General features: G+C 41.7%; 1 protein-coding gene across 1 annotated transcript; it reads right to left on the minus strand.

Annotated features, from left to right (window-relative positions):
* Nucleotides 1–9,427: 9,427 nt before the first annotated feature.
* On the minus strand, nucleotides 9,428–10,542 carry fgf20b (fibroblast growth factor 20b; the record flags this gene model as incomplete). Its single annotated transcript, XM_080840648.1, has 3 exons — nucleotides 10,202–10,542; nucleotides 9,818–9,921; nucleotides 9,428–9,676 (listed from the first exon to the last, which is right to left on the minus strand). The coding sequence occupies exons 1-3, from the start codon at nucleotides 10,500–10,502 to the stop codon at nucleotides 9,428–9,430; spliced, it is 654 nt and encodes a 217-aa protein (XP_080696774.1). The 5' UTR covers nucleotides 10,503–10,542.
* Nucleotides 10,543–10,908: the final 366 nt, after the last annotated feature.

Below are 10,908 nucleotides of genomic sequence, written 5' to 3' on the forward strand. Positions count from 1 at the left end.
GTTTAGGACTGATTTACGTACATATATCTAAACGTCCAAGGAAAACTCCACGGAAATATTACGTGCACATGATTTAATGGTTTCAATGTTTTAATCCGTCATGCATGCCCACTCTTAGCTCAGCTTCTTCAATAAAACATCTGGCAAAACCAGGTCAGCTGTCAGAATCAGCTGATTCTGATTCTGATTCTGACAGAATCAGCTGTCACAAGAATTGATATGCTGTAGCAAGGCCAGAAGAAATTCCAGGCAGCAAGCCACCCAAACACATATGGGCAGGATACGTTATTCGTATATTTTGTAAATTTGTTGCTTTTGACCAATCTCAGTGTAAACCAAATGCTGTATGAAATTCCTGCCTTTGGTACCTAGTGTCTGCCCTAAGCTCTAGATCACCACTTACTTTGAGGCCTATCATTAAAGGTGCTCAGGATAATCTCTTGGCATCCCGTCACCTCTGACTGTAGACTGCATAATGTAGAGGACAGTATACATACAGTACGTGCAGGCTTGACAACTTTGAAATAAAAATTATCAAGGTCTGAGAAGTTTAAATAGGTGACTAATGCATGCTACGTCTGCCAAAAGAACTTGTCTGATTCCTAATAGTTCTCTTACATCTGGCAAAGTTTTTGATTGGTTTCACAGGGGTTTGGATTGAGTCCAGAACAGACCATTGCCTCTGCCACTGTGTACAAAGTGTAAAGCAAGTTCAAGTACATTCATATGTGCGATGGAAGTGCAAAGTTACACGGTGAGCTCTTTCCGCCTATCAGTTTTCCTGCGACTCGAAGTCTGTCTCTCCCTAAACCCTCTTTTCTCCTTCTCTTCCTTTGTTTTGTTATTTTACCTGTCGTACCAGGTGTGAAGGGGTGAGGCCATGGAAAAACATTCAACTCCGTAAGCTTGCCATGAAAGAATCCATTGATTGACCCACACATCTTGGTGCACAATGACAAATGGGTAAGTAATTTTCCGCCTGACTTGGGAGCAACAAAGCACATTTCCACTTTCACTTGCAGGCAGGGGAACTCTTAGTGCACCCTCACTTTGCCCGTTTCTGCACAAACATACACGACGTTGTTTCTAGGCTACATTTATTTAATTTTGTAGTTTTGCTGTGCTTTGATCATGTATATTTTCATGCATTGAAGCTACAGCAGTCAGTAGATATAGTATAAGGGTTAACGTTTATATCAATTGAACTAGAAGTCACAGTCCTGACAGGATATTTGTTTTATATTTCTGATGCTATCGAGGCACGCTCAACATATATTTCAAACTTTAGCGTAAGCCTGTCTTCATGTCTGTCTGATGTGTGATCTCCTTGAAGGTTTTTAGCTATTTAATCCAAGTTGCATTTGTTCCTGATGGACATGTTTTCCTTTCACTCATCTCAGAGGCCCTGCTTGCTGTGTCTGTTAAGAAAGAACATTACACTGAAGATTTGGTGTCATTAAGTCATTCTCATAGCTATGATTGTGTGTTACTTTGACCTTAAATTAGTTTAGTTGACTTTCTGCACAGTGTTGACCAATGCCGCTGAAGACAAAGGAGTGGCGTTCATTTCTGATGGATTGCCTTTCATTAGAAATGTGAAAGCTGTTCATTTTAAGCAGCTCAGCTTTTAGTAGACAATATACTTTTTTGAAAAAAAAAATTTCTCACCAACATTGCATTCATCACCCCGTCCTCACTTCTGAGTTGGACTCAGAAAAGACATCAAAAAGTAGCCACTCTGAAATGAAATGAGTCTATCAGCAACCGTGGTGTCCTCTCTCCAGTAATTACTTTCCAACCGCACAAAACGCCCAGACTTCATCCCTGGATGGGATGTATGGTGCGACACATAATGATTTTTTTTCAATCTGTGCTGTTACACTTTGTTTTTGCTGCTGATTGAATTACTTCCAAGTGCCTGAAGAATGTTTTAGGTGGAAACTATGGAAATTAACCAATTGACCTTTCCTGTGACCCCAGGGATACACAAACCCTGTGGGAAAAGCAACTGTCAAGCCATGCTAATGCACGGAGTCAAGGAGATCTATGGAACCCAAACAAAATGCTCTTAGAGACCACATTAACCCCCACAGTTCACTTTTGTAATAGCATATTAATCCCAAATTGTGTCCAGATTGAAAAGTTGCTTTAGTACAGCTTTAGTAAAAGCCTATGTAACATTCACATTTGCTTTTGGACACGGCATATCGGGCTGATATCACCTCACATACAGAGTATGAAACTCATTCTATTCACTTGAGGAGCTAAAGTCATATAAGTGAAGTAAAAATAAAATAAAAATATGAACAGGATAAACACATTTGACCTATCTGGCGAGCTCATTGTACATTTTGTGTTATTCCATTTCATATGCAGGTTCCTTTGTTGTGGAATGTTTAATATAGCTGATGAATAGTCATCACAGATGAAAGACTCTCCTGGTTCACCCTGCTGGATTGTCCGGCGCGGCGGGTCTGGGGAAGTGGCCACCTTCTGTAGGGGTAGCCTGTCAGGGCACTGAGAGCTTAATTGATGCCTCATGCTTTTCAGGGGCAATTATGGCACCCAAATGTCAAGAACTAATTTGTGCCTTTGTAACGTGGACAGATGGGGCAGGGAAAGGACGTGGCTGGGACCCGCTGGGAGACGCAGACTGGTTTCCCAGCAGATGTGGGGTGGGGTGGGGTGGGGATGGAGGGCACTGGGGGTGGGGTGGGGATGGGGAGCACTGGATGTGGTGGAGGCTGGGTTCATAGGGAGAGGCAAGCTGCCGGAGGGCATATATATCTAAGCACAGAGGTAGGATTTCTAAGTTGCCATTTCACTCAAAGGTGCATGGTTGGTTAAGCTTGACTGTGTTTTTAACACAAGAAGATAAATAATGTTAAAGAAATTCCCGATTTTTATAACCTGGCCATTGAAAGGACCCAAATTTATGACCAGTCAATTGCTTTTGTGTAGGTCTATGTTAAATACCCAGACCTGTCAAAACTGTTTTACAGAGATTTCAAACATGATGATTCATGCATTCAAGCAGCCTTTGATGAGTCTAATAGAACATAGACAAGCGTTTTGTGTTTTTTTAAGTGTGTTTTCCCCCTCCTGCTTGTGTAGTGAATTCTATTTAATTTAAGTCCATGATACTTAAATCTAAACCCCTCAAAGAAAGTACGGAAACGTTTTTTCGGTCGATTATTCCTCCCCTCAAATAATACCAATTGGTATCGTATTGTACATCGTTGGAAAGCCTGATTAGTCCCCTTTACAACGAGAGTACCTCCACAATTTGGGAGTGGAGAGGATGGAATGGCCTGCCGTGAGTCCAGACCTCAACCCAATTGAATACTTGTAGGATCAGCTTGGGCGTGCTGTATGTGCCAGAGTGACCAACACAACCATGTTGGCTGACTTGCGACAAATAATGGTTCAGGAATGGGATGCCATCCCACAGCAGTGTGTGACTGTGACCAGGCTGATGACCAGCATGAGGAGGAGGTGCCAAGCTGTTGTGGCTGTGTATGGATCTTCCAAGTGGTGGTCAGTCAGGGCCAGCAAGGCCTTCTCTGCTGGCCTAAACATCATCAGAAAATAAATGTAATAAAATACATTTAATTTTAATATTTTCTTTTCATAAGTATGTATTAAATTATTCCCCATAGTCCATTATCTTCATTTCATAGCTGCCAGTGTTGTTTATTTATGTTAGAGCTTTCATCCAATAATATTTCAGCTATCATGTGTTGCCAGGCTCCCAGAAATCTTCCCGAGGCCTTCAGAATTAACAGTGAGGGCGCCGGTAGTGTTGCCAGGCTCCAAGAAATCTTCCCTGAGGCCTTCAGTGAAGGCGCCTGTACATCTGGTATGGTTATCACAACTGGCTGTTTCAGTTCATTTAAGTTGATTTGAAACCTCAGATTTCGAGTTGGCGACATTGGGCCAGCTAGCAGGCCTTGCGTTGAACGTGACACGTAAACGTCCTTTGATTGGATACTGAGGCAGACTGATGCAGTGCCTCAGTGCTCAGTTTAGTTGGCGAATGCGAAAACTTACACATAGCGAAAACGTACATATCAGTTTATTTTCAACCGACAATGGCTGAAGGAGGAGGAGATATAGATATTGTAGCTAAAATAATAGAAACACCATTTTCAAGGCTAACTTTCCCCAAAAAATTGGATATCGTGAGTATAGGTCGTCCAACCCCCACGGTAGCTAGCCTGTCCCAGCCGAAAAGGGTTTGTCCGCCACTTTCAGGTTACCAACTACGAGCGGTATACCTGGCTGACAGCTTCAGAAAGGCACCGCAAATTGTTCTGCTGGGAATGTCGGATGTAGGATCGACTGGGTGTTTGGAGCCACACTGGGTTTTCTAACTTGAGTTGTTTAACCAAGGCAGCAACCAGACACCAATGCACGGCCATTTTCAAGACGGAACTTTCAAGAAAAACTGGATATCGTGAGGATCGGGTAGGTTTAATGAAACTGCTTTGCAGGTGGGACAATGCAATGTTTAGCGGACAAACTTGTTAAAGCTCACATAGGCTACTTTCGGTGGACTTAATACAATTTTGTAGACTAATCCCTGAAAATCACCTTTTATTTTTAAGTAGTGACAGTAATATCCAAGCGATCATATAACTGAGAGTTTACTACTTAATGTATCCTTAATACGGGTGTATTGATTTTAAATGCTCCGGAAATATTAATAAAGTCTGTTGTACTCGACTATGTTAAGGTGATGCAATGCTCACTTATACTGCCTTTCTGTATAAATATATGGTTTGAGAGCCATGGCGTCATAATGATGGCATTAGGAGGTGGATTCACTCAGTTTAACTGTCGTGTAGGACATCGCTGAAGGCCTAGTCGTGAAATGTACGGACCGCCATTGGATCTTCCACAGGCTACTAAGGGCACTGACAGTGTAAAATGAATAAAGTGTAAAAATGGCCAGTATGTGTTGTTTTTTCCTAAATACTGTTGGAGAATCATCCAATCCACCAAGCAACTCAAAACAAGAGTAAATACCAACAGAAGAATATTGCAGGGGATTTTGGCACATTTATTTGGGCCGCTAGTTAGCTGTGTTGCTCAATCCACGAATGCACGATCCTTACAAGTTGTACCTCGTTGTAAAGGTGACTAATCAGGCTTTCCAACGATATACAAAACAATACCAATATTATTAAAGGGGAGGAATAATCGACCGAAAACATTTTTCCAAACTTTTTTTTGAGGAGTTTATATTAAAATCTTGGAAATGTTTTTTTTTTGTGTGTAATAGAATGCATTAACAATTATCTGAACACAGTATGTAAAATGACTTTGATGGCAAGACTAAATACATTATTGTGTGTTAGTTTTTATCCAAATTAAAAGCCATGCACACCACTGAGATGCAGGGAACTAGTGGGAAACTTAATAGACTGTGTACACCCAGTTGTTTCATTGCAGTCACTGGATAACACATGATGTCCTCTTTTAAACTGTTTACTCTCTCCACACTCAGTAAATAAATTAGTAAATAAGTAGTACATGTTGTAAATAAATTACCGAATACAGGTACACTAAATGTAATTCTCAACTTCCCGACAACTGTCAACTAACCTTACTTGACCATAACCTCGCCACCTCACACCAACTCTAACGCTGGTTTAAACTGTAGCTAACTTCTTACCTTAGCCCTAACTGTATGATTGAATGACTATGCCCATTCTCACTGCTCACTGCTAATGTTGCCCCTCACTTTTCTGGGATAGAAAATCACTGACATTCTTCTGAGGAACATATTCTTCCTGACACTCCGGAGCTTTTACATCTGTCTGCAGGGTTGTCTTTTTCACACCCTGACATTTTACAACTGCATGCTGACAAGGCACTATATGTTACATGGAAGGATTCTTAATCATATCAATATCAAATGTCCAGACCACTATGATTATACAATAGACCAATAATTCTCTGTCTCAGTAAGCTCCATAATATTATATGGTGTTGTCCACTGGGCATAGTAATTACTTTATTTACAAGAAGACCAGAGAGCTCTAAATACACAGTTGCACAGGGGGGACATTCAAACACCACCCTTGTGCAAACAGACTCCTCCTCTTAGAAGTAACTCTGGATTTACAACTGCAGGTGACTCTTCACCTCGACCACAGTTTTCATCTGTCCACCATTTAAAGATATAAATATATGATGGTCTTGGGGGCAGACAACAAAGACATGCAGATCCCCACCTTCTCATGAGAGGGAGAGAGAGCGAAAGAGAGAGAGAGAGAGCTAAGTCCCCTCATCCTCAGGAGTCTTCACATGAAGCTAGGTGAGAACACCTTGATGAGTGCCAGAGGAACACCTGCACTGTCTGACTGCACAGCAAAACAGACATGGCAGATCACAAACTTCAACACCTGCCCACACGTTTAGGCTTCTTTCTCTCTCTCTCTCTCTCTCTCTCTGTGTCTCTCTCTGTGTATCTTTCTGTATCTCTTTCTGTATCTCTCTCTGTATCTCTCTCTGCATCTCTCACTCTCTCTCACTCCCTCAGAAAATCAACCTTCCCAGCTCCCCGATAGGGTTTCTCTGAGAGGCCAGGTCTGAGGGGGTGTGGAAAATAAGGGTGCATCCATTAAGTGCAAAAGGCGGACCCCTGAGTGGGCATGCATGAAGGATTTAAATGCCGGCTGCGAAGTGCTTCGGACCACCTGCACGACTGCGAGACAAAGGCATCTGTTTCAGATCACAGCCAAAAATATAAGTCAAACAAAAGAACAACTTCTGGGCATCAGGTATCACAGTACGGGATTTCCAGTTGTGTCAAAAACATGACCTCCAAAACACAAGTGGCTATGTAAAGGTTAAGTTCCTCTGTATATCAAACTTTGTATCGCTGAAACAAACTCAGACCTCATGATGGGGTGTGATTTCCTACAGTTTGTACATTGATGAACAAACCACATTATTGTTTAATGCATGTCTACTTTGGTGTGGAGTGTGTGTGTGTGTGAGTGTGTGTGTGTGTGTGTATGTGTGTGTGTGTGTGTGTGTGTGAGAGGGCTTATGTTCCTTCTTGTACATAGAACATAAAAAGGGTCTTTATGAGTCGTGTTTATTTAATAGAGGAAGCTAGATCTCCTTGTGGTCAGCCAGCACAAACCAAGTGAACATGGCCCTGTTTGAAGGTGTTCATATGTAAGACAGGAAACCCCCTCTGTGTCATGTATAGTTAGGATTTGGCAGCAGGTAAGCCCCACTGTCAAAAAAATAAAAAGCCCTGGCACGTTATCACAGAGACGCTCAGATCACAGACCATTGCGTCCACACGTCAACAATCAACAGGTTTTCTTTCACCCATTGATGAAACTGTTTCAAGGTACATTTGTTGCTAGAGCTTGCTCATTTAGCATAACGTTTCCATAATAATAAAAAACAGTGTTACAGATGAGAGTATTCAAATCCCGCATTACTTCGTCCCAAGTCTTTATCTATTCAAGGTGACAATGCAGGTACTTTAAGCCTACTTCCCCCCTCTCCTGCATCCCTGCGTAAAGGGCCCAGTATTAGAGATGGGGACGGTGCAATCTGAACTGCATGGCCACTTGAAAAACATGCAGAGAGGGAAGGCAGCTCACATCCATAAGAGAGAATCTGTTGCAAGTGGTGTGGATGCGGCCTGAAGCAGCATTTCCCTCATCTGTCAACTCAGAGGTCCACGGGGTCGTAAAAGATCTAGAATTCAAAGGTTAAGTGCCTTCAGGAGAGCCTTGGTCACCTTTAGTTTAATCAAACAATAGTAGGGCTAGTATTTATCCAGAGTATAATTCTTAAACTGTCAGCAAAGAGTACTTAATCCTTATCGCTTTGACCCCACTTTTTACAGGAGTGCCAAGTCACTAGTCTTCACTAAAGGTCAGTTTTTATTTCACCCTGATCTTGTCATTGCTGCAGTGTTACATGAGAAGGCTCCTCGGAGGAGCTTTGAAGTTGATATGCGGTGGACACTTCGTCTTGGCATAACTAACCACCATAAAAAAGGAAAACATTCGTCTAGTTCGGCGAGTTTGTATGCTAACCAAATGAACAAAACAAAAACTAATAAAATTAAAAAAAAAAAATCTCAATTGTGGAGAAATGTGTGTGAAACACATTTTTCAAGCCGAAGTGTGAGAAAGTTCTGCTGTATTTTTAGCCTGGTGTAATGACCATCATTATTTCATGAGACGCTGGTTGGGGAGGGAAGTGGGGTGAAGGGAAGGGGAACCCCAAGGTCACGAGTGAGCTGAGGAACAAGTATTAGCATATGGCCCTGGTTGATTATGACATATATCCATAGTAAGAATATTTACAATTAGGAAAAGTATATGTTTGTGATTTTATAACTATGATAATGCCAATGTTTTACACTATCATTAATTACACTCGTTTCTGGAGGCTACTTATTCTGATCAAATTCGTTTTAATGGTGTGGAGTTGGTCTATGGTTCTATTGTAGGAGTACAGTGGAATGTGGTCACAGAGCGTTTGTATGAGAAGACAAATCCCTTTCAAATATGTTTAATTGCCCCACAGAATATGCACTGTGTTGCATGCCATGTTTGGACTGGCAGCAAGACAAATGGTGGAAATCATAGCAGCGAGAGATATTATTCAGATCAATCAAAGAAAATCACAATGTGACTTACTCTAGACAATACAGTATTATAAGACCACAAACAAAGTATTTTCTTTGGTCAGATGAAAAGAATTGTTTGAGACACTATTTTGATACAATTCCTAATTGTTTGGTCTAGTTATAGTTATGTGTAAAAATATATTCTTCAATAAATAAATATTTCAAATAAATACATGTACTGAAAAAAAATGCATAAATAAACCACACTGACATGACACTCGACAATCCCGCCTCTATACTTTACATTTAGAAGACTTCAAGAAGCAGGATACCTTCACAGTTCTCTACACAACGTCTCTCAAGCAATGCACTGTGGCACTCAGTTTTTATGTTATATTGGACACTGTCTCCCAGCTGGCTTTGCTTCTCTGTTAGAGGAAACACAGCTAATGGGACTGGACACGTCACTGGAGAGTCCTTCTCTGCAGATCAGCGTTGGAATCCCATCACACACCTTTAGCCTCCTTCCCTCGCCCTCCTCTCCTCAGGTGGTGTGGGGCGTTAGCTAGTGAGACCAAAAAGGCCCCAATGGCTCCAGGTGTGCAGGCAGAGAGTCTTGAAAAGGTAACCCCAGACAGGTAACCCCAGAGAGCGGCCGGTGCGTTCCAGCAGGAGCCCACTGACCAATTCTTCTTTCATGTTCGCTGTCGTGGCCACGTTTGAGCCAGCGGTTCGTTCACTTCCATCCCTTGTCTCCAAAGACGAAATGGGGACAAGAGCGATTCCGCACCTCATCAGTTCCGCTTTAATGGGAACTCAGCTTTGTCCTACATTGTCCTTGTGAAGTACTGGCACTTTGTCAGGGTCCACTGACCTGGGCAGAAAGTGTGTGAACTTCTGGTGCCGCCTAGACTTAGTCCCATCTCGTGGTGTCCCATCCTTGTTCAGTGCCACAAAGTAGGCTGCCCCCTTCTCTCCATTGTGCTTGTACTCAAAGGAGGCATATGTATTATACCAGTTCTCCTCAAAGGCTTCCTTGAAGATACACTCCTTTGTGAGTGCCACCTAAGGATGAAAATAAATCATTGAAATTAAATAAAAAAATTATAACCATTTTACTCATGAGTTCATTATATAAATCAATACATTCAAAATAAACCTTAATATGGCATTTATATTCACATACATAACTATGACAGTACTCACAGAGCCAAAAAGTTCTCCTTTGTCATTCATCCCAAGATAGAGTCCAGTGTCCACTCCTTTGATGCTTATTAATCCAACTGCAAGGCTTATGAATTCCAAAATACCTGGAGAATAACAAAACAACCAGGTTCTTCAGATGAAATCTAAACCCTACCCAGCTCTCTCATTAGAGAAGAGTTTGTCTCAAGAGATATCTGAAGCATACAGATGTTTTCCAGATGTAATTGTTTTAATAACTATGCACATCGTACTTCATGGACCTATGATGAATTTGTTCCCTTTATATGATAATGAAGTCCTATAACATAATGCATTAGTAAGGTGCATTACAGGGCATACAAATTACATAATCATATCTGAAACAGTAAATATAAGGGGGATTACCAAATCGACTGTGGTCTCTTCTTGTGCCCTGGACGGTGCCATCTGGAAGTATTTCAAGGTTAAATCCAGTTCTGCAGTACAACTGCCGTCTGCGATGAATTCCTTTTAAATGGGCTAAGTCCGCCGTGGTGCTGCGTGATAGTCTCTCCGCGGGTACTGAGTGATCGTTCAAAGGGCCAATACTGTCTCCAAGAGATGTTACGTGGAAGTGTGACCCAACATGACCAAAAGCATCCATTGTTTGTAAAAGCGCTCCGACTTCTCCGATAGTTGCCATCACAAACAACCTACGCAGCAACATCAGGTGAAGTTTGGGGTTGAAATACAGAGAGAATGTCTCGTGCAAGATTATTGCCGTTTATTGCATGATTTCAGCGATGTCCAGTACTTGGCACTGGCTGTTTAGACCACGCGTACAGTATAACTGACATTCACAACTGTCTCGTAAGACAGGAGGTTCTTAGGAAAGCGTTTACTCTGGTCTTCTCCAAAACGTCGGCTGATTTTGTGAAGGCATGCTTCTATTCAGTTGCTTCTCTGCGCTCCTTATTCCTTTCGTTACGAGTATATTCTTCAGAATGTATCAAATAGTTATTCCCAGCATTTAACACTTTTATATAAGTTTGTGAAGTAGACACATATAAGACGCTCCACGACGTGCGCAATATTGGATATATCCTCAGTCTTCACAGAGCACAATAACACAG

This window comes from Sprattus sprattus (assembly GCF_963457725.1).
Source record: "Sprattus sprattus genome assembly, chromosome: 6".
NCBI lineage: Eukaryota > Metazoa > Chordata > Actinopteri > Clupeiformes > Clupeidae > Sprattus > Sprattus sprattus.